The sequence below is a fragment of the Bubalus bubalis genome, chromosome 4, assembly GCF_019923935.1.
Source record: "Bubalus bubalis isolate 160015118507 breed Murrah chromosome 4, NDDB_SH_1, whole genome shotgun sequence".
NCBI lineage: Eukaryota > Metazoa > Chordata > Mammalia > Artiodactyla > Bovidae > Bubalus > Bubalus bubalis.
This window is the reverse complement of record NC_059160.1, coordinates 71964231-71992026: the sequence shown is the minus strand read 5'-3', so window position 1 is coordinate 71992026 and position 27796 is coordinate 71964231. Positions and strand designations below refer to the sequence as shown.

The window sequence follows — 27796 nt, the reverse complement described above, 5'->3', positions numbered from 1 at the left end:
CCCAACTCCCATTGCACCAGTCTCAGAACTGTTTCCTTGAAAAACTCAGTTTTGATCCTATCTCTAATTCCTTACCTCGTATGGCATTCTCTATCAGATATTCTCTGCCTGGTAGTGTGTTCTCATCTCCTCCATGAAAACAGGCCCTACTGGAATACAGTCTTATACTCTCCTATTACTCACGAAAGCACTTCAAACAGGTATGTGAGATTAATGTTGTTTCTCCACAGTTTGTCATTGTTTATTGTTTATCATATCACACCAACAAAACTATAAATACATTAAGGAAAAAAAGGGTTCACAAATTTATTTTGTTTCACAATAACTGGCAAAGTGTGAGCAAAATCCAAGATGTCAAAAATACTTTCTGAATTAACTTATTTCACCAATGCCTTTTATGGTTTATCTGATGTGCAATAAATTCATTTTATGAAAGTTTAGAAGTTCAAATAGCCAGAGGAGAGAACATTCTTACTTCTGTCAGTTAATTTACTAACTGAAAGTCAGCAGTACTATATGAGAAATAAACTTAGCTTGGTAGAATTTGTGAACGTGAAGAAAACGTGAACCATGGAATAAATTACGCAGTTGGTTTATAAAGCAGCCTGTGAATAACGTTCTTGTACTTGGTAAGCAGTAAAAAAGCAGTATATTGTTGAGAGGGAATGTACTTAGGGGAGAGTACAAGTTTGAATGGCCTTTTATGTAAGGAAGTATTTTATATATACATATATATATCAGCCAAGTAAATGAAGAGAATTATACATATATGTGAATGTGTGCACATACACACACAGAATGAGTGTGAGTAAGGTAACAGAAATGGCAGTTGGCAAAACAACCTTTTCATACTGCTAATGATTTTAAACTCAGCACTTTCTTCTTATTACTTTTTATTTATCTGTTTTCCGCCCACTGTTATTTCTCCTATTGTTCCTCTATTTAGTCTTTTCTGCCGAATTTTCTCTCCTCACTCCCTCCTAACAAACAAAACCTCCACACACTTTCTCATTCACACTCATACTAACCCAAGTTAATTGTTCCCACACTTTGTGTTCAAAGTATGATACCAGCTATATCAAGAGGGGGTCTGACAGTGAAGCCATTAATTCAGTAGACTACTGAGTGGCTTTCAAACTTTTGCTCATGAATCCCTAAAAGAATTTTGAATAAAACAGAGACTCTGTGTCAGTTATCAATACATTTCCTCTCACCTCTAAATGTATCTTCCTTACCTGCTTTGCTAAATGGAGCTGGGACCTTTAAATTTTTTTTTTTTTTTTGGTCAGCCAACATGGTATTAAACTTTGTCAGTAGAGGACACAGGAGAAGGATTACAGGAGAAGGAGGTTTTTCCTTCTTGGTTTCAGTATGCTTTCCAAACAGGCTCCTGCAGAGCCCGCTGCCTCCCTGGCATGTGGCTCACGCGGTGCATGGAGCGTCTCGTAATTGCAGGCCCTAGCAATGGGGACAGCTTCCCCAGCACCCAACTCCCTAGTGTGCACAGCCTCTCTGGTTCCCGACACTTTGAGCCATGCTGTTTCTCTGGCGATGGCTCCTGTGACTCCAGTATCTCCTCTGCAGCAAGGTGCTGGTTTAAGGGCACAGGATGAGCAGCACCTGGTGACCAGCAGCCTCCCCTGGCACCTCCCTCAGGTAGTTTTGGAGTGGAGGGCCCCCAGTGAGACACTTTCCTGCAAAGAGCTTTCCCCAGCACCCCAGAAGGGAGGTATCCAGTAAACTCCAGGGTGCAGATTCCCATAAAGTTGCACCCCTGTAGCCCCACAGTGACTCCTGGGCCATCAGCCCCTGGAAACAGAGGCAGTTTGCAGGGGAAGCTTTCTCTTGAAGTCTATCTCAGCCCTAGGGGTCATGGTCACTTCCTGTATTTGCTGTCTCTGTATTTTTCAGAATTTCTATTTGCTTCTTACCTACCAATCCCTCATCACCACCACTCTCTGTCACATGTAGTCATTCTCTGTATTAGACTTTCCTGTTCAAATTATTGTGTGGCTTCTGTATCCAGATTGGGTGCTGACTGATACACACTTCCTCATACATTTTAATGTGATAGCTAAAATTTCTTACCAAGAAGTTAAATAATTGAAAAAAGATAAATTATCTGGTGTTCTGAATATAGATATTCTTAAAATATATTTCTGTCAAAACTGTAGAGTGATGTATCTAGATCAGTTAATGAATGGAGAAGACTACTGTATAACCTGATTGCAAACTGTCTCAAGTAAATTGGATTTATTTCCTGTACACACATATATACACAAAGACTTTCATCTAAAAATTTTGAACAAATATGTCCGTACATGTTTTCATGACACACATCTCACTTATGACTGGTAGAACATGGATAGACAGATAGATAGATGGAGCGATAGATAAGCAGACAGCCGGCAGGCAGATGGAGTATCTCCAAGATGAAATACTGTTTCAATACTTTTTTTTTTTTAACCAGTTCAATACTTCTCAATGTTTTATTTTGGGGGTTTTTGTTTTGTTTTGTTTTTGTTTTTTTGGCCTTGCTTTCAAGGGTCTCTCCAGAAGTAATGCATTCCTGAACTGTCATTTTGCTTAATGCCTTAGAGATTTTTACCCTGTGATGATAAATCATAGTAAGCATTGGGATGGGTGGAAGCTATGCCATACTTTGTGAAGTGGGAGAAGGGAAACCATGACAGAGGAGAATGGAAGGATGAGGTGGCAGACTACAGACTTCCTCGGTAACAGACAGCAGTTTCAAGAAAATGCTTGCATAGGGCTGAGGATTAGAAAATTGCTTCCCTCAAAACTGTTCATGCCCTGTGGACACCCAGGGTACAAGTTTTCCAGTATGAAGAAACCAGCGCCAGACCAAAGAACTACTGCATTCTATACTGAAGGCCAAAGAGAGATACTGTTCCCCCTAAAGCTGACAAGAAACCAAGTGGGACAAGTTCAGCATTTTTTTTTTCATGTAATGTAGACTAAAAATATGAAATTATATTCCATAAAAATTTAGAAACTAAAAGCTTTCCTTACAAGAATGCTAAAGTTTCCTTTATTTTTTTTTTTAAAGTTTCCTTTAGAGTCAATATCACATCAAATATGAAACTCCTGAACCCCACCAGTACCTATGGTTGAATAAAGGTCTTGCTTTTACTATTTGTGACTCAAGATGTCACATGGCTTAAATCCTTCATTTACAGTGGCTCTGTTTCTTATTTAAAACAGTGAGTTTTCCTTAGATCCACTACTTCACTGAATCATATAATAGGGAAAGAAATGAAGAATCTTAAAAGCAAAGGAGATGTGGCCAATTTTTACCATTTGGGATATTAACAAGTTTAACATGGCTCGGCAACTATCTTAAGTGTTATATCAACTATTATGACACAAACTAAAGGTGTTGAAATATAAAGACATGTGTTTTCTGAGAGGAAATGGGTGACAATTTGAAGGGCTGGTTTTTTTAACAGAATGAATAAATACATAAGAATTCAGAACAGATTCTCAACCAACACTAATGTGCAATAAGGTTTATGCAAGTTAAGAAAGATTTTAAACTTAAAAAAAATTTTTTTAAGGAAACTACTGTTTCCTGTTATTTCTGGAAAATCTGTAAATGCTAGTGTTTTCAAAAGGAAACATTTGCGAGGAGATATTAAGTATGTTTTACAAGCTACACATATCAGATTCTTGTTTGTGCATTTCCCCTAAGAAATTTGTAATTCTGTTTTAAATAAATGACACTTACTCTCAATTAAAGTTTCTTTTTATTCCCCTAAATCAGCATCTCCATGGGGAGTATGGGGCTCCTAGGATTTTTTTCGTCCTAAATAAATACATTTTTAATAAAGAGTTTTCTTTCTTGGATAACATCCATAATCTCTAGAATACAATGTCTGACTTAACTATTCCATTAAAAAAAAAAATCTATGTACTGCCTGTTTTATAGTAATCTATTGGGATCTTTAAAATAAAAGATTTTTGATCAATGCAAAACTTTAAACTCAGAGTATGTAATTTACTTACATATGTATAAATATTTGTTATAATTCCCACTTGACTGTCAATAAAGGTATTGCCCTTCACTGCAGAAGTGTGAATAATCCAGTTGGTGGATAATATTCAATCTGAAGGATGTATGTAAAGAACTTCCAATATGGTCCAATAAATAAATTTAGGGCCATCACTTGTTGATAGAAAAATAAATATAGACATTTTTATGTCCACCAAAATCTCTTTCATAGCTCTGCTAAGTACCTTGGTTACTGAGGTGAACAAGTTAATGCTAGGTATTTTAAAAGATTCGAGTAACAAGAAATCAGCCAAACTGATTTCTACCAAACTGGTAATTTATTATGAAAGTCAATAATTACTTTTGTTTTGTGGTGGGGGGGCAGGGAGTATAAAAATTAGAAATAAGAAAATTTAGGAATGGGAAGATCGAATGTGAACAGGCAAAATCGGGCTTGTTACCATCTGTGATTTGCTCACATCCTTAGGTTTTTAATATACTTACTTAAACAACGGAGTTCCACAAACAACACATTTGTATATTCCAGGATCTTTGTGATGTGTATATTCTCCTTCGAAGGCACTGATACACAATAAACAGAGAATAAAAAAAATTAAACAAAGTTAGCATTATTTCTTATAGAACGTATTTGCTTAAAATATATTTCTCTAATAAATCTTTCAAGGGCTTTTTGTTTTAAAATGAGAACAGACCAAACATATGGAAATCTGAACATTACTAATATATTTCAAATCTGTATAATAAAATGTGCATATAACTACTGCAAACTAATGCAGGTTAAATTTTTTAAAAAATCAAGCCGTCTAGTTATGTAATGCTTAGAAACTTTTTTTCCTATTAAAAAAAAAGCTTGTAGTTCAGATTCACAGAGAAAAACATAATTACATGAGATTTCTGCTCCTCTACAGTGTCCAGGAATGTATACCAGAAAATACAGAAGGGTCCAACACTTCAAGTGGAAGGAGTCTTATTTTCTGGTTTGAAAAGGAATATTGCAGCTTTAAGGGAATATTTTTCTAAGTTAACAATCTTAAAGGCTAGGAGGTCATTCAGCTAATACAAATCAGCTGTGCTAGCCCAACAAAAAGTCTATGTGCTCTGCAGCTTGTTTTTATTATCCTTTCACCCTCTTTATGAGGTCCAATTTTTTATAAACAGAATTTTTAAGAATGACCTAATCTCTAGTTGTTTGTGTGCATTAAATCATTTTGCTAGTCATGTACACAACAGGACGAGTAGACGTCTCGGGCCAAGACCCAAGTCCATCTCTAGCTCCTTGTGGGGTGAGGGTGGACTTTGTCAGAGATTCAACATTTGGTCAAGTCAGTAAACACTATATACTGTGACAGGAAGAGAGTGTTGCCTATTAACAAAGACCCCATGTGTGGTAAAGAGCTCTTTCAGTTCATGAATGAAAACAAGAAGTTACATCATTAATAAATTTGGATCAGAGGTAAGTTACGGCCTTATGCCAAGCTCCATGGTATAAATTAGATAACAAAATGGTCAGACTCTGGCAAGTTACCTTTGAGCTGGAATCAGCTGAGAGAGACTTTATTCACCAAAAACAGTCTTGGAAGTGAACAAACTCTTTTTTCAGGACTTAGGGCGAACTTCCAAGGACCAAAGCCATGTGAGGGCAGTTATTGAAAATTTTTGACATTCCAACCACAAATGAGCCAATAAATACTTTCTCCACATGTGCTTCAAAAAGAAATTGGAGTGGGGTAGAAAGGAACTAAATTATGCTACCTTCTTTTTGCAGCCAAAACATCTATACTTACAATGGCCACCTTCAAATTTTCAGCATCCTGGCAAAGTGCCATTCCCTCATGGTTTTGCTTACTGTGATGTCTTCCCAAAAAATGTACCTAAATCGCTATTACTTCCACACATTTTGTAGTAAACTAAAAACAGGCCCTTAACAAAAGCCTTGTGACTTTACAAAAGATAGAGTGTTCATTAAATGGGGGAAAGAATAAATAAAACTTAGTCTTAATCTAAACAATACCATTTTCAACCTTTTCAAGGATACTAATTTGTAGACTTTAGCAAATAAGCGCAGAATCCTTTGAATTAAATGGCAAGGGAGAGGATTCAAAGGTTGGAGCAGGGGTACAGAGGATGAAGAAAACTAGCTCTTGCCTAATGACATGCTCGTAAGCTTGCCTTACCTTTCGGTCCCTTTCTCCTGAGTGACATGGTATTGCAGGGGTGTTAGCCGCTTCCTCAGTTCCTGCTGGGAAAAGACCACCTTACAGTTCTTTTTATCCCTACATGACCCTGGAAAAAGAGAGCATATGGGAGAAGGAGGACTTTTAGCTTCAATCCTAAATAATTGCTTTGGCTGACCGCCACAGCACAGCTTCTGCTGTCACTTGTCAATGACCAGAGCAGTCCCTAACACACTCGACAAACTTACCTGAACTGCAGTTACTTCTCTCAACTTAAAAAGAAAGGTACTCAAGATTCAAGAGATTCCACTGGTGCACTACTGATGTGCTACAGCCAAAGATGCTAGCACGAGGCAGTAAAAACCACTGAACATTCACAAAATGGGAATACACCCTTTATGTCTTCCAATACCTTGAATTTTTTTACAAACAAATTCAAAAAGCATAACTATTTATAAGTATTTCTGCTGTATGTATAAGATGATGGGCATATTGTGTTAAACAGTAACTCTCCATTCAATTAGTAGAAGAGCTTGAAACCGTCCTCCTTCAATTTCCATCCTGGGTGATTTAAATACTATCCTAGTTATTTACTGAACCTGAGAGATGCATTTTTCCACAACTAGGAATTGCTATTCTTTGTGATTCTGTTGGGGCTTCCCCAGTGGCTCAGCTGGTAAAGAATCTGCTGGAATGCAGGAGACAGAGGAGACGGGATCCCTGAGTTGGGAATATCCCCTGGAGAAGGGAAGGGCTACCCACTCCAGTATTCTTCCTGAAAAATTCCATGAACAGAGAAGCCTGGAGGGCTACAGTCCATAGGGTTGCAAAAAGTCGGAAAAACTGAAGCAAATGAGCACAGCACAGTCATTCTGTCAGAGGCCTCACAGGGTTCTGAAGAGTGCTTTAAAATAAATATCTCTTGCAAGACTGTATCTTACCATGTTTAAATGGGCAAGAAACTTGTAACAGACTCCAGAAGAAGGCATGTATACTAATATAGTTTCAAGAAGTTCCAAAAAAAGAGTGAGAAAAATAAGGAAGGTGGGAAAGACAAAGAAAAGAAAATGGGATTTTATTTACGGACCTATATTTTCCTTTTGTAAAGTATACCTAGGAAGACTTCACTGATTAAATGCATTTCAATGGTAAAATAATTTTAATGTGATTCTAATAACAATGTTAGCTTTTATTTCAACTTATATAGTCTGCAGTAAAATGTCCAGACAACACCTGCTTATATGTGTTATTCTGTCTTACCTGAACAAATGACTGAAGAGAAATACAGTCAGTCCTCTGTATCCGCGGGTTTCACAACTACAAACTCAACCAAACACGATGGAAAATATTCACCAGCCCCCTAAAATTCCAGAAAGTTCCAAAATGCAAACCTTGAGTTTGCCATGCTAAAGCAACTATTTATACAGCATTTACATTGTATTAGGTATTATTACAAGCAATCTAAAGATGATTTAAAGTATAAAGGAAGATGTACATAGGTTATATGTAAATACTATGCCAATTTATATAAGGAACCTGAGAATCCTCAGATTTTGGTAACTGCAATCCCCCATGAATACTGAGGGATACCTTTAACTACAGACATGGCAACCCTTACTCAACGCAGTAAAGTTGCTTTTCTTTGCTTTTGCATCACAGGGTGAAAGAGGGATGCAGATGGCCCTACGTGCAAAAATTTCTTACCATGTTTTGAAGTTACTAAGAGAAAGCTTGCTTAAGTTTCCAGAATAGTAAAAACTTCTTTGGAAACCTAAAAAAAAAATATGATTGAGGAGTAAAAATGCTTCCTACTCCTTTTACTTTAAGGCACCTAGTGTCATAGTATATGAGATCACTGGAATTAAAACAAGAGACACTTAACTAACCACTGACCCTGACTCTGGGATTGAAGAAGGATATCAGCTTCCAGAATCAGGGCCACCAGGACAGAGTGACTGATTCTCTATGAGAAAATATGGAGGCAGGAAAAGAGCAAACCAGAGGCAAACGGAAAAGCACACCTCGGAGCAGGCCTGTGGGTTGTCAAACAGCACCTCTTCCGACCTTCCACAGAGCATGGCTGGTGCTGCTCTGGCCTGAAAAGAGCCATAGGAATGAATAGCCGCCATGTCACTCACCTCACTGGACCCCCTATTACACCAGGCTTTATCCAAATACCTACTACTTACACTTTTTATATCTTCTAAGAGACAGACAGAAATGTTTCCTGAGAAATGTCTGTCCGATCAGAACAAGCTTCTCCACAGCTTGAAAGCAGAACTGGCTGTGAGAGGTGAGTCTCCACTCAATTCGCTACAGACATCTTAAAAGGTGTTTTTTGTTTCTGTTTCTTTATATGTTGGAAGGGTTGTATCTTTGTTGATTTTGTCCAGAAAAATTCATTAATTGCAAACCTAATATGACAAAAATATCTTGGTTAAAATTATTCTTTCCAGTGGCACAGATAATTAAACTCTGTACAGTTAAACAATTCTGAAACAATTCTGTCCAAAATATTTTTGTTAATGTATGTTCATTCATACAAAAAGACCAATTGTGTTCCCAAAGTTGAGAGAACTAAGCTACCCATCTGTATGTCATTTAGTACAAGAGAAGCAACTGCAGGTTTAAATTACATGGTATTGGATTGCAATTTCCTAACATTGGATGCTTTTCTGCTTTTTTACCTTGAGTCATTTACTAAGGAGTGTTCATAAAAAGTAGCTTAAAGCACAGATGCTTGCAAATCGTTTAGGCAAAGATGTTTCTCTCTTTTTCATTCTCCTTCTCTCCAAAAATCTCTCTTTTCTGAAGAAAAAGAATAAAACTGTTGGTCAGTATTGACGAACCATGTCAAGTATTTGTACAAGGAGAGAAGGTAAAATTGAAAACATCTGATTGAAGTAAATAATACAAACATAAAAGCTTTGCTGGTGAATGAAGGGTATTGAAAAGACTTTATTTCATAGATTAGAAATTACTTTTGATCTAAACATTCTTAAAAACAGATTGTTTTCCACTATGAACCATCTCATTAGTCGTGCTACAGAGACCTCATTTTAATGGCAAGCTTTGAAAGCGCGCTGCTGTACTCTTTTGTTAGGCTCCGTCTTATTTTGAGGGGCGGGGGGCGGGGGTAAAGATTTCATTCCAGCTTTCTTTGTTTGTCTTTCAAGAACCACTAAAGCAGTATTCACACAAATTTTGTAGGAATGTGCCCTATGTCATAGCCTACAAATTATTTGGTTTTGGTGCACTTAAAGGTCATCTTCCAAATTAACAAAATTTTCCTACATCCTGGCTTTTCAACCTTAAATATAAATATTGTTTCCTAACTGTAAGTGAGGTTTGTTCTATAAGAAATGCTAGTGTTTATTTAAAGTTGTCAAACTTTGTACATTTTTATTCTTTGGTCATACTATGTTCTCAAAATAATTAGGCTTTTAAAGTGTGCCTAATAGCAAAAGGAAGTGTGTGTGGACTAGAAACAACTATTGTGATTTAATACGAAACAATGAGAAGTTAGTCAAATTTTAATAAATTTCTTGCCACATAGTTTAATAATAATATGCTTTCCTGGACAGTTGAAAGCTATACTCTTACATTAGCCCTCCTCGCATCATAACCAAAACCTGGCATATATAAACACAGAAAGGCTTCACTTTTGTCTCTAATTTTCCTTCTCCCTATCGGACTCACTTTTCTAAAGTCATGTGGTGCCACTGTTAATTTCGAAGAAATCATTTCATTTTGAAATTCTAGAATAATTCATTGGATGGTTTCCCTTTACTATCTTCACTTAGGTACTGTAATTTTCTTATTACACAGGGTCATTTAACATTAGTATTATATGACATCTGTTCAATGACCCCTAAATTGACTTAGAAGTATGTTAGGAAAAGATTTTTCTCTTTATTTAAATGCTTAATCGAGTACTTTGAAGCCACGAGTGTGTGTATCTATACACAAGCAACACAAAGCATACCTGCCAGGGCGATATTGCTACCTTGGTATCTAATCAAAACATCATTCCTTACGGAGGAAGTTTGGTATATATTAGATCCACCTTGAACCCAATCCAAGGGCATTTATTTGCTAAAATATGCCCAAAGTCTCTTTTTATATCAAAGCTTGTTCCATATGGTTGCCTTGAATCCAGTATTGACTTGAATCAGAGTTCACTTTCTGTCTCTGTCTGCTTCCTCCTCATGGGACCTTAGACAAATGGGTCTCTCTCTACGTACTACCACCCTCAGAAGTCTGCTATGAGAATCACAACAATTAGCAGTTAACAAACACTGTCTAAACAAATACAGTATTAAATTATCATTTTGATTACAGTGAATTCTGAAGTTAAAACTGTACTTTAGAAGATAACCAGATTAGGCATTTCAGTGTGCTAAAATATTTTATTGATAATTATTTTTCTAAAATAATCCTCTTGGGATAGTATTTTCCTCACAAGTTCTCTTTAAAAATGATTCGAACAAGAATTGGAAGAAGAAAAGAAAATTAAACTTTGAGTAACTACTCTGTGCCAGACATATTTCTAGGCACTTTCTCATAACTACATTTAATCCTCTCAATAATTCTAGGAGGTAGAGGTCATGTCCATTTTACAGATACAGAAACTGAGGCTCAGAGAGGTTATAACATAACTTACTAAGGACAAACAGCAAAAAGATATACTGACTCAAATCTCAGGCTGTCAGTGTGCAAAACCCATGGAAAAATTAAGCTACAAATTTCTTCTTTCTTCCTAAATTATATGATAACTTTCAACTTGAAAACTATCACTAACAACTAAAAATAACAAGAGAGGAAAGTAATGATCACTGTAGTACATCCAGAAAGTAAAAACATTTACCTATTAGCCAATGTCTGTTTTACCTGGGTTCACTCCTTCAGCAGAGGGTCAGTGACAAGGTTCAAATGGGATTCTCACAATGTCTATAAAATGTTGAAAGGCTTTTAAAATTCTTGTTAAGAAGTAAATCAAATCTGTAACCTAAATCTTAGGGCACTTTTAAGACATAAATCTTATATTTCAGTGTGAAAAATCAAAACAAAACAAAATCTAAAGATCCTATAATTTTAATTTTGGTCCTAGGATCAGAAAAAAATAAAACTATTATTTTCCCAATATAGTAAGTGAATTAGAGATGATAAGACTATCTTATTTTTCTTTGAGAAAAGCTCATGTTGAAATATCTTGCCACTGTATTTAAAAATGGTATATTTCAATTTTCACTATAAATTATAATTTTTAGTCAGTTATTAGTCTGTCATTTTGGAAAGTTAAAGAAACTTTTATCCCAGATGTAGTAGTGTTAGGAATTTCTAAATAAGTGTGCATTTATAAAAGCCAAGTCTAGCCCATTTTTACAATAGAATATAAAATTATACACCATGAACCATTTTTCCTTGTGTTTTGTTTTGCATTCTAGTAATTTAATAAAGGTTTTTTTAAAAATGCATAACACAAGAAAGAAAAGCTCCATGCTTGTAAAAGAATGCTCAATTCTTTGGATTTTTTTTCTTTCAGCATGGACCTATAAAGGAAAAACATTCCTGAGATGAACATACCATCTAAGACATCATGACACTGGCTTCAGATCTGGGGTTTCCATGAAACCAGGGCTGCAGGGCTTGCTTTGAGGACCACCGATACGACGTTTTTCTTACTGGTTTTTTAAGTTATCAAAATTGTTGAGTGTTTACAGAGTACTCGGCTAAGTAAAATATTCATTCAACAATTACTTACTGAGCACCTACTCATGTGCACTCAGTCATATCTGACTCATTGCCACTCTATGGACTGTAGCTCGCCAGATACCTCTGTCCATGGGATTCTCTAGGCAACAATATTGGAGTGGGTTGCCATTTCCTTCTCCAGGGGATCTTCCCGACTTAGGGATCGACACTGTGTCTCCTGCCTTGGCAGGTAGATTCTTTACCACTGCCCTACCTGGGAAGCCCTGCTGCTGCTGCTGCTGCTGCTGCTAAGTCGCTTCAGTAGTGTCCGACTCTGTGTGACCCCATAGACGGCAGCCCACCAGGCTCCCCCAGTCCCTGGGATTCTCCAGGCAAGAACACTGGAGTAGGTTGCCATTCCTTCTCCAGGGAAGCTCTGAGCACCTACTATATTCTGGCATTATTCTAGGTACTTAAGATATATCTGTGAGCAAAATCAAGATCCTTTCATGGAGCTGCCATCCCAGCAGGGGTAGAAAACAGATAAAACATAATGAAAATAAATAAGAAAATTATATAGCCTCTCAGAAGGTGATAAGTATACAGTATGGGGGGAAAAAGGTAAAACTGAGCAGAGCAAAGAAGACTGGGAGTGCTAGAAGTAAGGGCTATAACCTTAAACAGAATGGTCAGGTAAGCCTCACAGAGGTGACATTTGAGCCCAGCCGTGAAGGAGGAGAAGTTGGCTGTGCTACTATCTGAAGGAAGAGCTTCCTGAACACCCGGGGGAAACAGCCAATGTGAGAGACTGTTGTTGTTCACTCAGTCATGTCCAACTCTTTGCGATTCCGCGGACTGGAGCATGCCAGGCCTCCCTGTCCCTCACTATCTGTAAGATATGTAAGAGATGAATACACTAAAAAGTTCCTAGTCCAGTGGCAGAGATGGAGACAAGTAACTACAACGCAAATACTAAAACTTGAATATGAATAGTGTAGATAGTTAGTTCAGTCGCTCAGTTGTGTCCGCCTCCTTGCGACCCCATGTACTGCAGCATGCCAGGCTTCCCTGTCTATCACTAACTCCCAGAGTTTACTCAAACTCATGTCCATTGAGTCAGTGATGTCATCCAACCACCTCACCCTCTGTCATCCCCTTCTCCTCCCGCCTTCAATCTTTTCCAGCATCAGGGTCTTTTCAAATGAGACATTTCTTCACATCAGGTGGCCAAAATGTAGATAAGCAACAACAACAAAAAGAATATACTTTTATATCTGGAAATTTACAATTGCAATATTTTAGGACAGATGTTGTCTGACATGACCTTTCTTTCTTCCTTTTAGCGAAGTGAAATCCTTTTAGCCAAATGCTATACTCAAAATAGCTCTCAGAGAGTATTTGGTTGAACACTGAACACAGAATCAAGAGTGCAGCCTCTGCTAGTTTGCTCTGTGTATTTAATGTCATCCCTTTCAGACTATCGATCATCACTCCCAACCTGGAGTCATGTGCAAGATACTCAGTAGATGTTATTTGGTGATGAATTTTTGACAGGCCTAGAGAACAAAATCCTTTGGCCAAACATTTACCCATAGGCAACATTTCAATAAATCTCCCCTTCAAAGTAATCTTATAGGTGGTAGCAGGAAACATCCATAACTAAAGAAAGTATAAAATTAGTACCTTGACTTAGTTTTCATTTTTTTAAAACATTCTTAATTTTTACACTCAGGTTCAGTTTAATTTTGTCGGTCTGCCACATCCTAAATATAACACAAAGAAAACCAAAAAACCCTCTAGGTCATAGGAATCACAAGGTAAAGAGCTTTTTCTTTTCTATATGTGAGAAAAGGCATATCTTTATTTCTCATAGTAATAATCGCATTTCATGCCTTCTTGCTGTTTTTCTATTATACTTCACATAAGACGGTTCTACAGATCAGTTTCAGCTCTGTTCTACTGATGCATGCACAGAGTTCTAATTAACATCAATGGACATTATAAGCATGCCAAGGCAACACAGCATTTTAAACTTCTTGAATTAAACAAGACCATATGTTTTAGTGGTGCATAGTTGAATGATAAAATTGGTCTTCTGGTTTCTATACTGAAGGTTTGAATAGATAAACTAAGAAAATATTTTCAAGGAAGTTTTCCTTCCAAGTCTACATATCCCTATAAATTCATCCCTGCTCTGATCTTTCATCTGAATATCCTCAGTACTAGTGTATTTACTCTGCAGGGTACTATTTACATGAGCTAATATAATATTTTGCAATTATTCTCAAATATCTTCAGTTGTTTCTGCTTTATTTTCCCAGATTATAAATTCTTTGAGCACATAAACTGTTGAGCCTAATATTAATTCATACTTTCTGAAACTATTTATTAAACATCTACAGTGAAGTAAGAACTGTGATGAGCACTGGAAAATTAAAAATGAGTAAGTCAAGGTTACTGCCCCTAGGGGAACACATATTGTAGCAGTAAAGATAAGAAAAACAATCAATACAATGTGCAGTCTTATAGGAAAAATACATGTAAAGTTTTGTGTCAAGAGAGTTAACAAAGAAGACATTAATACTGTTAAACTTTGCCCACCAACATTGACTAGGTCCGATTATAACTGGGATATAGAAAATTCACATTATTTGTAGAAACAGCATCTACAGGGTCAGCGGACCAAAGGAGATTCAAATAGGGAAGAGAACTCTATGTAAACAAGCTGATAGATGTAGTGTGATCAAATACATACAATGTCAAGATGGTAATCAGAGTCTTTCATGTCAGTGGGATTAGCTAATTTAACAAAGTAAAATAGCCAGAATAAAATGTATATTCTGATTTGGAAGAGGAAAAATTGGGCAGTAGAGAAATAAGGCAGTTTTAAAATTAAAAGGGAAATACGTCAATGTTTTCTCACTGCAAGTCAATAGGAGTAAATGTACCTCCCACAACATCTAAAGTCTATTAACATGATTTCAAATTCTAGCCTTTAATAGTAAATAATCTGTAAGACTGCATGATTTTCCTGAGAGGAGACAATGGAGAGCTTTACCACTACATTTATCCGATGATAAATTAACCTGAATGAACTCTGTAAAATACAAACCACATTTTACATTTCTATCCTTTACTTGCAGGTTACAAAGTTTTAATTGTTGAATTCATGTGTAGTAATCATTTTATCACTGTTCTCTAAGTGTATTAAAACGAACTAAAGAGTACTTATCAATTCTTCCAAATGTAATGCCAATACCAAGAGCAATGACTTTTGTATTAATGTGGACCGTGAAGACTAGAGTTCAGGGAAATATTTCAAACATGTGTTGATCCAGAAAGCACTTTCTTACTTGCAAAGCATCTGAGTAAAAAGAGAATTTTGAAAGGCACTGCCATCATCAAGTGACAATAGTGGAAGAGAAAGTTACTTAACTTCAAGTCTAACTGATTGCAAGTGAAACGTCTGACAAAGTTAGCGTTCCCTGGTTTTAATATTTGTTTCCAGTATGGGTCTTCAGTAGAACATCATAGCCAGTATAGAAAAAAAAAAAAATTAAAAACAGACAGGCTCATTTCCATTCTACATTTCACATGCAATCAAAAAGACTTGCAAAAAATAGTTCTCTCTCCCATCCTCCCTCATCGTCTTGGGAGCACAGGCTGAGAGGGGAAGATGAGAGTAATCACCCACAAAAAGGATGGAGGGGAGTCCTCTCTTAGACTACCATGCAGAATTGTATTTCCATGTAACATCAAGTATACTTTTTTACAAAGAAACTAAGATCTACATTGTCTAAGAGCTCAGCTTTGTAAATGTCTAAATTACATTATCGCCCAAATCAAATTTAAAATCTAGATTAATTAAGCTCAATGGACAGATAAGTCTGCAATTGTCACTCGATGAACAGCTAAATCTGAGTCTAGCTCTACATGTATACAGTCCAGAAAAATCTAAGAGATTCTGGGGAAAAAAAAAGTCAAAAAATTTACAGTTTTCTTTATCAGCCAGATAACTAAAGTAAAGGCATAAGACTTCTTCTGAATTATTCAATATCTCCTTAAGGGACATGGGGGATAATTTCAATAATCTTTGCATCCCCAGAACCTTACACTGTGCCCAGAGAAGAGTAAGTACTAAATAAGTACATGTTGTATTTAAATATTTATTCAACTTTCCATTTTAATTATTGCTATTTAAATTTCCCTCCTAAAGATGTTTTCTAAATGACAGCTCTGGCTGTTTCTTGGAACTTAGTTTAAAATCTGAAATAATATTTGCTCAATAAACCACTGAAATTTTTTAAAAAATAAATAATGGACTAAATTTTTTCTTAATTACTACTCTGAATCTCTTATTACCTCTGTAGAGTTCCACTCTCAAGTCTTTTATTATGACTAATATTCCATTAATTCTCTGGATTTAAGACTCTGAGATTACTTAATCCAGCATTCCACAAAACATATCATGTGAAACACTGGCTCTGGGAAAAAAAAAAATGCTTACAGGTAGTTCCTGTTGTGGGGTGAGAGAAGTTTCCACAGTCAAACCAGATTAGGAAAATCTAGGTTACATGGGCTTTAAAGAAGAGTTCGTCCAGACTTTCTTATGCCAACGTCCATTATTGAATATGTGGTATTTTGACACACCACTATTTTACGCTCTACTAGAAAGGTAGAAAAGAGTTGTCAATCAAACCAGAGCAATACTTCCTTATCGAAATGATCTGCATGCTGCATCCTCATTACCAAGATGGTGAAATTTGAAAACAGGTCATCTTAGATGTGGCAGCATGCAGTTTCTCCATATGATGATGGAATCAGTTATATAGGCTATTAGTAGAACAAGTGTTCATAATTCAGGAGTTTATAAACTTCTAGTGCAAAGCCCTCATGAGGAAGAAAACCAAGGCCCAAAGATGTTGCATGACCTGGTCACACACCTGGCTAATGAGAGCAAGTTCCTGTCTGCAGCTTTCCTCCTCTAATTTATTCATTCATTATATTCCTCTCTTGAACCAGAGCTCTGTTGTACACATGCCCATCTCTCACTAACCGACGTGCCCACAGTCTGTTCCCACTCTCCATGCCGCCACCCTCTCCTCCTACAATCTCCTGCTAATTATAACTCCATCTGCTGCATTCCTTCAATATCCCCCAAAAGAACTGTAACTGCTTCAAATCCTAATCTAAGAAGTTCGTCAGCCATTCTGGGCAGAAAGATGCACAATGCTTTTCTTATTTCTTCTACTCCTTCCTTCAGTAGTAAAGCAAAGGAGGAAATGTTTATATAGAATCATAAAAACATGAAATATATAACTCCCTTTATTCTATAGATAACAAAATTTGGGCCCAAAGTAGCCATCTTTCCAAGAATGTATATTCCTTAAAAACAGAGCTCACATTACTTACTATATGGCATTATTTTGATACATAAGATGATGCTACTTATTCATCACCATTCATTCATTCAACAAATATTTACTGAGTACCTATTCAATAAGTGACAGATGACCGAAGTCTAGTTGCTAAGACAGCATAGTGAATTAACACACAAAAAAATCTCTACCTTGCCAGAGCTTACTATGCAGGAACTATGGGTTTTCCTATAATAGAAATAGATTTTGATGATCAAACCTATCAACTTTCCCAGACTTATTTGATGTCCCACCCCTGCCTTTTTATATTTTTCTCCCTTATGGCCAGGGATTAAAGTTGCACAGAATGAATTTCTGGGAAATGTCAAGTAATGTTAACACTTGAAGGTAATATCTAATTGTGAACAATTTGACAAGACTGTATTTCGTTCTAAGTTTACAGATGAGGAATAGGAATAAAAGGTACAAAAGAGATTCTGGGGCCAGAAGGCAAATTGGTGGTAAAAACAAACTAGTAAATGCAGATTATGCCTCCAAACTCATTCTTCATCAATATCAAAAACAGGATAGCAAACTCAGAAACTTGCTGTGATGTTATCTAAAATTTGCATAAGAAATATTGATCAAAATGGAATATACTATGAACAGCTGTACCATTCTGTGAGCCACTATGCATTTCTGTAACAAAACTAAATCTTAAAAACTATAGCTATAAAATTTGGGGTTTTATTTGCTTGCTTAAAATTTAAGTAATCTAGCAAGTTAGATTAGCAGTACATTCTTAATTTGCAATTATGTGGTTGACTACAATAAATATATCTACTGTTGAAGGAAATGCTTACCATAGTAGTAACCAAGTAAATTTAAATTCTATAAATGTATATCTCTTAAAAGTCACCTAAATAACTGATATCTTTGTCATTTCATGGTAATTTTTATAACATGCATTCTAAAGTGACTAATACAATTGCAAATATACTAAATGTAAAAAAGAGAGAGAAAAACCAAGAGAATTAAAATAAATGGGGATTTTAAATTTTCAAAGGGTTGATTTCAAATGCAAAGGCACAAAAATTTAGATAATTTGCCACTGCATCTCAATAAAATCTATCCAAAGCATTTTAAATTAAAATATATCTAGCAGAAGCAGCCATGAGAGATTCAATCTCTAAATAAAATGTTTAGGATGAAGCTATAAACCAGAAAAGACTGACGATGAAAATTCATCAAGTATCTAGCCATGTATTAGTAACTCCTTGTGAACTGTCATTCACATCACATTCTTCATTAAACATGTATTTGCTGAAAGCAAAAGATGGCTTGTTTTAATAAATCCTTCTATGACCTGTTAGGCAAATTTTTGTGAACATGTTTAGATAAACATCTAATAATTCTACCTATATGATTCCCAAAAGTCTGTGTTGTCTCAATAAACTAGTAAAATTATCATTTGTTTTCAGAACTTAAAATATTTCATATTCAGTGGTCATTGTTAAACAATTTCTCAAAATTAAAACTCTTTTGTGTTCATGCCTATTTTATCTCTGTTGATACTGGATTTTGTTACGTATTTTATAATTATTAATGTAGGTGAAGAATTTATTCTATATTTTTAAAAAATTAACAAATTCCACATTTAACAAACCATATGCCCAACACCTTATTCATACATATGCATTTATTGTTCTATAGCAATTTAGCCTCATGCACAAACGATTTTTAAAACTCATCTAGTAATTAGATGCTGTACAGCAATTTTTCAACATTAACTAATACTTTATTATATCACGGAGTTATTAAAACACTTTGTTTTAGTAAAGAATATAGCTGTATTCAAGTACTCATCAACATTTTAAATATAATTTTTCTTAGCTTCCAAAAATATTTTCATTCATGCAAGAAAGGACTCATGCTTAACAGTCAACATGTTAAATTAATAACATTTTCAAGATTCTATAAAAATTCAAAACATAGCAAAACAAAATGTGAAATTTTCTTTAATTCTTGGGTGGTCTGCTGAAGAAAATTTAGCTATATATAAAGCCATAAATTACTGTTAAATCAGCTATTTGGATACAAGATAAGTTAATTTATGAAAACGTGTTTTAGTTTATAGAAAGTCTACACATGAAAGACAATTTCGATGAGATGTCCAAGCACAAGGGAGTTGGAAGCCTGTTGAAAATGGAAAAAGGTTTTGCACTCTACAAATATTGTTTGAACATAATATAAGCAGAAAAAATTTGTGGTTTGTAAATCCATGTGTTCTTAACTGAATATTTTTAACATACTTTTGTTTAAGTTTTCACAATGCACCTATGTGCTAATGATATCAATAGCCTTTCAAGCTGTGAAAGAATGTAAACCTAGTGCCATCTACTGGGAAAAGTGGATACCATTCAATCAATTAATTGCAAATTTTGTGAATTAGGGGAGCTGAAATGTGAATGTCTTTTTTTTTTTTTTAAGAACTCTTTGTTTCTTTAAAAAAAAAAAATAGCCCTCCACAAGGCACTTTCAATTTAATCGAATTAAATTAGGTAAGATGAACATGTAAGAATGTGAAGCCAGAGAATAGACAGCATTAAACTGAACTCGTGGGAGAAAATTTCATTGGTGACATCAATACAGAAATTAGAAATAAGTGTTCTGATTAGAGTTTTTGTATTGGTTTCAAGTGTATCTTTTAGAAGACAGGTTCTGAATCTGTGGTCAAAGAGCCCTCAATTACAAGTATCAGAGTGTCTAATAAAAAAAAATCTTGAAACTATATGAAAACTTGCATAGGTGCACATATGTTTCTTCTAGGTGAACATATGTTTCTTTTCTTCTGGAGAAGAAAAGTCATAACTTTAATTAAAAAAAAAATTTTTTTTAGATTAAAGATGGTTCATGTTTTCATGATCCAAAATGGTTAAAAAATAAAAATAATACAGAAAGCCAATCTATTCGGTAGGTGAGTAGCACACCACTGACTTCAATTATTTCTTTACAGTAAATACAAAGATAACATCAGATGCTATTAATGAAATATTGCCAGCTCAGACTTGAATAACAGTACTTCTTACTTATGGATATTGCTTTGGTGCATATATGTAGTACTTTCTCTTTACAAATTCAGAACTTAAAGCCCAACAGACAATATTAATTTGTTCCAGAGAAAAGGGACCAAAAGAACCAGAGTTCTTACTTCTCATGGTAAGTATTTGCTGTTGTTTATTTGCAAACTCGTGTCCGACACTTTTGCAACCCCATGGACTGTAGGTTATAATATGTACTTATTATATTATAGGTTATAATATGTACTTATTCATAATATGTATAATTTGTACTTATCATATGTACTTATTCCCTTCCTCAAACAGTTTATCACCAAAACTCAAATTGCTGGAGAGAAAAAGTAAAAGAAATTTTGGATAATATACTTTGAATCTGTGTTACCATTTTTTATTGTTATTTGTTTGGCTACAATGTGATTTATAGCTAAGAAATCTACCATATTGTATTAATGCATACAGTGAGAAAAGAGAAATTGGTTTTTTTACAATATTTTCAAAAGGCACTCAAACTACGAACTTTAATTTAACCTTCCCATTAGATTTATTTGAGGCCGAAATAGTCTCAGATAAATTTGTCCTCTCTGTTATAGCTATCACTTCACCTACATGTAAACTTTCCAAATGTTTATTCATTCATTTAACAAATATTTATTAAGTGCCAGGCACTGTGCTAAGCTCTGGAGCCACAGGCCCCTGATTCTTGGAGAGCCTTACTTAACCAAATGATAGTCCTACTTACAAACACCATTTGCAAAGTATCTGTCTTTAAGACTTCTAATTTCTACATTAGAATATTATGACATAACACCTTTACAAACTGCCATGTGGCTGTTCAATTCATGGACTGTTAAACACGCCAGTAAAGTCTATAAGAGTAACAACCACATATTACATGTATGATATTGGAGAAAAGCATAATTTATCACTGCAATTAGTACTACTTAGACAAATACTCTCATTTGGCTGAAAACTACCATGATATCTAGTCTAAGTTACAATTTGACTTAATTTTTATCAAGCACTGAAACTATATGTAAAATTGTGCTTCCTAACCCTTGCTAAGATAACCCCTTCCGTCCTGATTTAGAGGCAAGGAATTCTAATGTTCAAACATGGAAAATATTTCTGTCTTCTCACCACAACCAAGCAGATTTTTCTGTAAATTCCCAGCCATTAATTAGTACCGACTCTTAAGATCTGATTAACCCAAAGCCAAGTAAAAACAATGACAGTTCATAAAATCATAGAATTTCAAAACTGAAAAGATTTTCTAATTTAAATTTCTCATTTTAAAAATAAAGACTAAGATCTGAAGAGGTTTACTGGTATGTTCAAGGTCACACAAGTTAATGATAGAGCTGTGGTTAGTTCTCTGACTCCTATTCCAGTGCTCTTTTTCACTACATAAAAGAAACTGTTATAGGAAATTAAGAAGAGCTCTGAGAGAAAAAAAAATTACCTTTAATTACAAACATGAGCAAACCATAACTCAGATGCACTTAATAAGCTCTAAATTGAAATTATGCCTATTTAAAAATAAGAAGAAAAGGAAGTCAAAGCTGAAAAATGATAGATCAGCCTTCTGGGATATGGCCTTCATACAGGTCAATCCAGTTATAATCAACTTTAAGAGCCTGCTCCAATTATTTTTCAGTTCTGGAATTATTTCGTATTGAATAATACCTAAAATTAGTAGGGTACTGGCTAGGGAGCAGAAGTCTTTTTGATTTACAGAGATTTTTGTTGTAATGGGTTTTGACCAGGGAACAGTAAATTAAAGCAAGACGTCAAACTTTTACCTTAATTTCCTATATCTCCAAATTTGGCCTCTTCCCTCTCTACTTGAATAAAGTAATAAAGGCTAGAATTCCCATTTCAATTTCATTTTCCTTTTTCAAAATTTAAATTGTTTCACATTATTGTTGAACTTAGCAGTGTCTTCAACAAATCTACTTTCCTAAGAGTAAAATTCTGTGAATTTGAGCAGACTCTGGGAGATAGTGAAGGACAGGGAAGGCTGGCATGCTGCCGTCCATGGGGTCGAAAAGAGTAGGACAAGACTGAACAACAAGAGTAAAATTCTGTTAGAGAAATGGACGGTAACAAAGATTTTGCTGACACTGAAGTTATAAAATATGTGCGCACTGGAAATTTCATAACACTTTAAAAATACAAGATCCTTGAATGGCTAAGCAATTATGGAATACCACTCTACCAAATCATTTATCAAAGTAAAATAGGTTTACAAGCCCTAAGAAAAAAAGACTGAGTCCCTCTGAGCATCCTTTAGTACTAGATGGCACCACACTCCAGTACTCTTGCCTGGAAAATCCCATGCACGGAGGAGCCTGGTGGGCTGCAGTCCATGGGGTCGCTAGGAGTCGGACATGACTGAGTGACTTCACTTTCACTTTTCACTTTTCACTTTCATGCATTGGAGAAGGAAATGGCAACCCACTCCAGTGTTCTTGCCTGGAGAATCCCAGGGACGGGGGAGCCTGGTGGGCTGCTGTCTATGGGGTCGCACAGAGTCGGACACAACTGAAGCGACGTAGCAGCAGCAGCAGCAGCAAGAATAAAAGAAATGTGTTGTATGTTTACAGGACTTGAATTCTGGTTCAGTGGGATGTATGAGTAAAATAAAGAGATCAAAACAACAAACATCTGAATAAACATGGTTATTTGTCAAATATAAAGTGCATTTGTGGCTCCGATCAAAGTAAAAAGAGTTAAGTGCAATATGGGATGTATTGAAATGTTTTTTAAAGTCTATTTTACTAGAAAAACAGAAAAAATATATATCTATATTGATAGAGATGTCTACAGTGACCTAGTGAACATTATATACAATGCTCACTATATGTCAGCCACTGTTGTAAGCATTTTTCACATCCTAAGCTATTTTGTTCTCACAGCAACCCTTTCAGGTGAGTACTATTATTATTCCCATTTTACAAACAAGGAAGTCAAGGCACGCAGCCAGTTAAGTGGCAAAGCTAGAATTTAGATGCGTGGAATTCCAGAATTTGTGTGCTTAAGCATTGTGCTATAATGGTTACTTCTTAAAAATTATCATCTTTGTTGAATTTATCTTTGAATCATGTGGATATCAAAATTTAAAGACACATATTTTGATTAAACAGTTTCATTATGAAACCTCTTAACTCTACAACTGTCATATCTCAAGTGATACCATGTTAATTAATAAGTTCCCATAAATACTTAGCCTCCTTGGTGTATGACAAACTAATGTTACAAGAACTGTGCTAGTGCTTTCCTACCTGGGGTTTTTTCCCAGTGGAAAACATGGTTACATATTAAATAACTTGCATATTCCAATTATTATGTGCATGTGTGCTCAGCTGCTCAGCTGAGTCTGACTCTTGTGACCCCCATGGACTGTAGCCCACCAGAGGTCTGTCCATGGGATTCCCCAGGCAAGAATGCTGGAGCAGGTGGCCGTTTCCTCCTCCAGGGGATCTTCCTGACCCAGGAATTATTATATGTAGTTCATAGTCATGGAAAAGTTTCACATAGCACAGAAACTACACTGGTTGATGCTCTCCCTCCAGCTTACATACAATAAAAGAAATAAAACTTGTCAGTTCTATAACTTGAATTTTTCTCTTATCCATCCCCCTTCTTCGCACACGCACTGTAACAATCATTGTTAAGGTTCTCCATGCTCCATGAGTCCCTCCAGCCTCAAGCCCTTCCAACATACTCAGTGGCAGCAGTACAGGGACATGGCAGGTTGGGAAGCAAAGGTGTCAGGAAGAGTGGTTATGGACTCCAAGCATTAAGCTTTATTGACCTCTCAACACTCACAGACATAAAAGCTATTTTTTGAAATGGACAGTGTTTACTATTCAACTATAACTTGAAGACAAAAGCCTTATCCTCACTTCTAATTAAGCTGCCATCTCAATCTTCTCTTAGAAATATCTGGAACCAGCACTGACCGTCCATCATACTAAATCAATAAATCTTATATGCAAATCAAGTCATTTTACTCTCCCTTCATCACTTCCCTAAGATTTAAAATTTTAAAAACATCATATAAGGCACTTTACGATTTGTCTACCTTTCTTTCTTATCTATTCTAACTTGCCCTCACCCACCCAAGCAAGCCACATTAAATAACTTGTATTTCTTTGAACATACTTAGCCTTTTCAGGTCTTCATGTATTTCCCACACTACTTCATATGTCAGAAACGTCCTTCCCCCTCCTTGGACATCTGGCTAACTCTTGCTCATAGTCTGAGATTCAACTTAAGCATATCCTACATGAAGCCTTCCTTAAACTTCAGAGACTTCCCTCCCTTCCAAAAATCTCTTCCCCTAAGCAAAGAGCTAGGACCATCGTCTGCATTCCCCTAACATCCAAGGCATAAATACTTTAGTCTTATCACCATATGGTTCAATGGTCTTTACACAGTTTCAGCTCCGTCTTGCACTTGTTAAAGAAATTGGCTTGATCTTATTTATCATTGTATCCTCACTGCTTCACACAATGCCTGGCACTCATAGCTAATATTCAATGACTATTTAATGAGTTAGAATGAAATTCTCTATATAATACAGTAAGAAAACTAAAAGAAAATAAAAGTAATATTGATAATAACGTTCACAGAAAATATCTGGCCATTGTGATTTTCATAACAAAATTATAATGTTAAACACAGGCAAATAGTAAAATTTTGGACTTTTATGTCTCTCTTGTTTAAATGCTTAAAATCACATTTTTAAAAAGACTGGTTGGTGGTTCTAATTTAAGAACCAGTTAATACATGCTATAGTAATTCTCTCTATTTGGTCATTGTTAAATAGAACATCTTTTCTTTGCAAGTACAATAACTAACTTTATTACACTAAAGTTGTTCATTTTAATTTTCTTTCTTTCCTAAAGGAATGACCACATGTGGAATGAAAAGCATTTTCATTATCCTTTAACAAGATGAATGTCCTATTTTGTGTGATTTGGGGTGGTTTCTTATCAAGACTGCCAGCCTCTTATGAACATTATGATTTTCAGATGTGTAGTGTGCATTAAAGAATAAGAAGATATCATGAAATATTAGTGACAATTATATACTAAGCAAGGAAACTGGACAATGTTTCCAAGGGTTGTAAGGATTGTGGAAATGAATGTTACTCTAAGTAGAGTGGTGATTTATAACCAATTTCCGTCTTCAAATTAGGGCCCAAGTAAAAGAAAACGAAATTTAGCAAAGCATTGTGGTATATCATTTCCTGCAGCAGAAACACCCCCACCCCGGACCAGTGCCCTCACTTAGAACAGCACAAGAAGCAGCAACCTGAGGGAAGCCCACAGGCTCGCAGGGCCACTGGCTGGCTCTTTGTCACCAAATGCAGCAGGTTGAATGCAGACATCACTGTGATATCTTCACCAACAAAACGAGAGGCAAAGAACAGGGGCAAGAGCTGAGTAGGAGAAAAAAAGAAAACAAAAACAAATTAAAACATCACAAATGTTAAACACGTTGACTGCACAATTGATGGTCACGGTTTATCCGGAGCTGAACACACACACACACAGTGCTAATAAATTGCAAATGCCTATTTTTCAGATGGTGAGCTTACTTTCAACCCAGGCTTATTTATATCTTATGAATAAAATACACACTATATAATAGTGTAATGTGTGAACACGTTTTGAAAGAGGTTGGAAAAAGAGACAAAGTTTAAAACAGTTGAAAGGAATTAACATTTACTGACTTCATACCAAGTGACAGGAACTGTCTGGGGCCAAATACACATATATTGTGTCATTTAATTCTTAGAATAAACCTAGGAGGTAGGTTTTATCACCCAATGTATATGTGAGGAAGCCAAGGCTCAAAGGTCCAAGGGCACAAAGCAAACAGCCAGTGGGGGGAAAATAAAATTAGAAAGCCTTGTTCTATCCAACTACAAAGTCCCCCTCTCTCCTCACACCACTTTGCCTTCTTCCAGCAATTATTTGCAAATCTGGAGAAGACTGCAAAATCCTGTAAGATTAACAGATTTCTTTTGTTAGAGTTTCATACTTTTAAAAAATAGAGAGCCAAATAACCTAAGGACAACTAAGAGGCTTCACTGTAGAAACAGCGTTACGTTTGCAGACGACATATCAACTACAAATTTTCATTTGATTCTATGATCTATAATTTCTAGATCAATTCTGTAACCAATGTTCACAACCTAGCCTTAAAGGGGGTAAAAATAATTTTTAAAGTTTTCGGAAATGAATCATGTGGAACTGTGTGAATGTTAAACTTTAAAGAAAAGTTGTTAGGATTTTCTTTAAAGTTTTAGACAATCTTTCAGTTGGTAAAGATTAACTTCAAATGAAGGTGGAAATACTAGATGAATAGTAACTTCCCATATTTTATTTAAAATTTACATTACAAGTGCCCTTAACCACTAAATGTCCAAAAATGGATATAAAATTAATGTCTCGTTCATTTCCTGACCCTCTCACCCCCCTCTCCTTCTCCCCCCAAATAAAAGTCTGTTCCTGGTCTCTCCTGACCTCCTCAAAGAACAAACACATAATAAACAGTAATATATTTGACCAAATCACTCTGGAGTATATCTGACAGAAATCTGCTTGTATTAACATGCCTGAACTCTGACTTCTCCAAACTAAACTCACTACAAAACCAAAACATTTTTGTGTTACTAACTGGAGACAAAAAGGAGGAAGAGGGAAGGTAAGTATCACAATGCACAGCCTGAAAGAACCATTAAACATAAATAAACATGTCATTTGCACGAGTGACTGCAGAGCAGGGGAAAGAGAGCATTCCTTTGGAGCAGACTACTGACTAATAAAAGATCAAAGGTCTATACCTCACAACACTATAAATAAAAATGTATTTTTTCCCTGTGACCTTCTCTGTGAGGAGTAAAGTGTGCACCGTGAATGTAATTACTTAGCAAAGCTGCAGCCTCATTGTGCTCCTGCAGTTGACCATAAAACGTCTTCCTATTCTGTTTCATCAACTGCTGTACCAGGCGGCCTGCGCGCCTACCGATGGCCACAGCCATCTGGCTTGTGTCAAAGCCAGCGCACAGGAAGAAAGGGAGTGATGTCACTCTGCAGGTCAGGCAAAGAACAAAGATGCATTCTATAATTAAAAGCTGAGGGCCTCAAATACCAGGGGCCCTTCAGCATGATATGACGGCGTGATTTAATGTTCTGACGCTTGCCTTTATTTCTACCCAAAAAGCCAGGGCTCCATCTAGTGGCAAATTAGTTTTGCCCAGTTTTCTTTAAAAGGGAACCCATCTGTGTTAGCATCCAACAAAGCAGAGTAACAAAGTGACTACTTTCCGAGCAATCTAGCCTTTTTAACAAAAAGTACAGTTTGCCACAGTGCCCTCTGTCCTCAAGTCCTACAAAGCATGCCCTTTCATAGCTTAGGATTGTGAGGATAACAGCCAAAGCAGCT

General features: G+C 35.8%; 1 protein-coding gene across 4 annotated transcripts in view; it reads right to left on the bottom strand.

Moving 5' to 3' along the window:
* The window catches only part of MSRB3 (methionine sulfoxide reductase B3), a 176618-nt gene that overhangs the window by 109375 nt on the left and 39447 nt on the right, over nucleotides 1–27796 (bottom strand). For 3 of the 4 annotated variants that reach the window (XM_006066448.3, XM_006066450.4, XM_006066449.3), the window contains exons 2-4: nucleotides 25658–25784; nucleotides 6208–6316; nucleotides 4517–4594 (exon numbers count right to left, since the gene is read on the bottom strand). In XM_006066448.3, coding sequence (XP_006066510.1) covers nucleotides 4517–4594; nucleotides 6208–6316; nucleotides 25658–25733 — 263 coding nt within the window. In that variant the 5' untranslated portion in view covers nucleotides 25734–25784. The remainder of the gene's footprint in view (nucleotides 1–4516; nucleotides 4595–6207; nucleotides 6317–25657; nucleotides 25785–27796) is intronic. The other variant, XM_025283912.2, reaches the window with a different exon arrangement.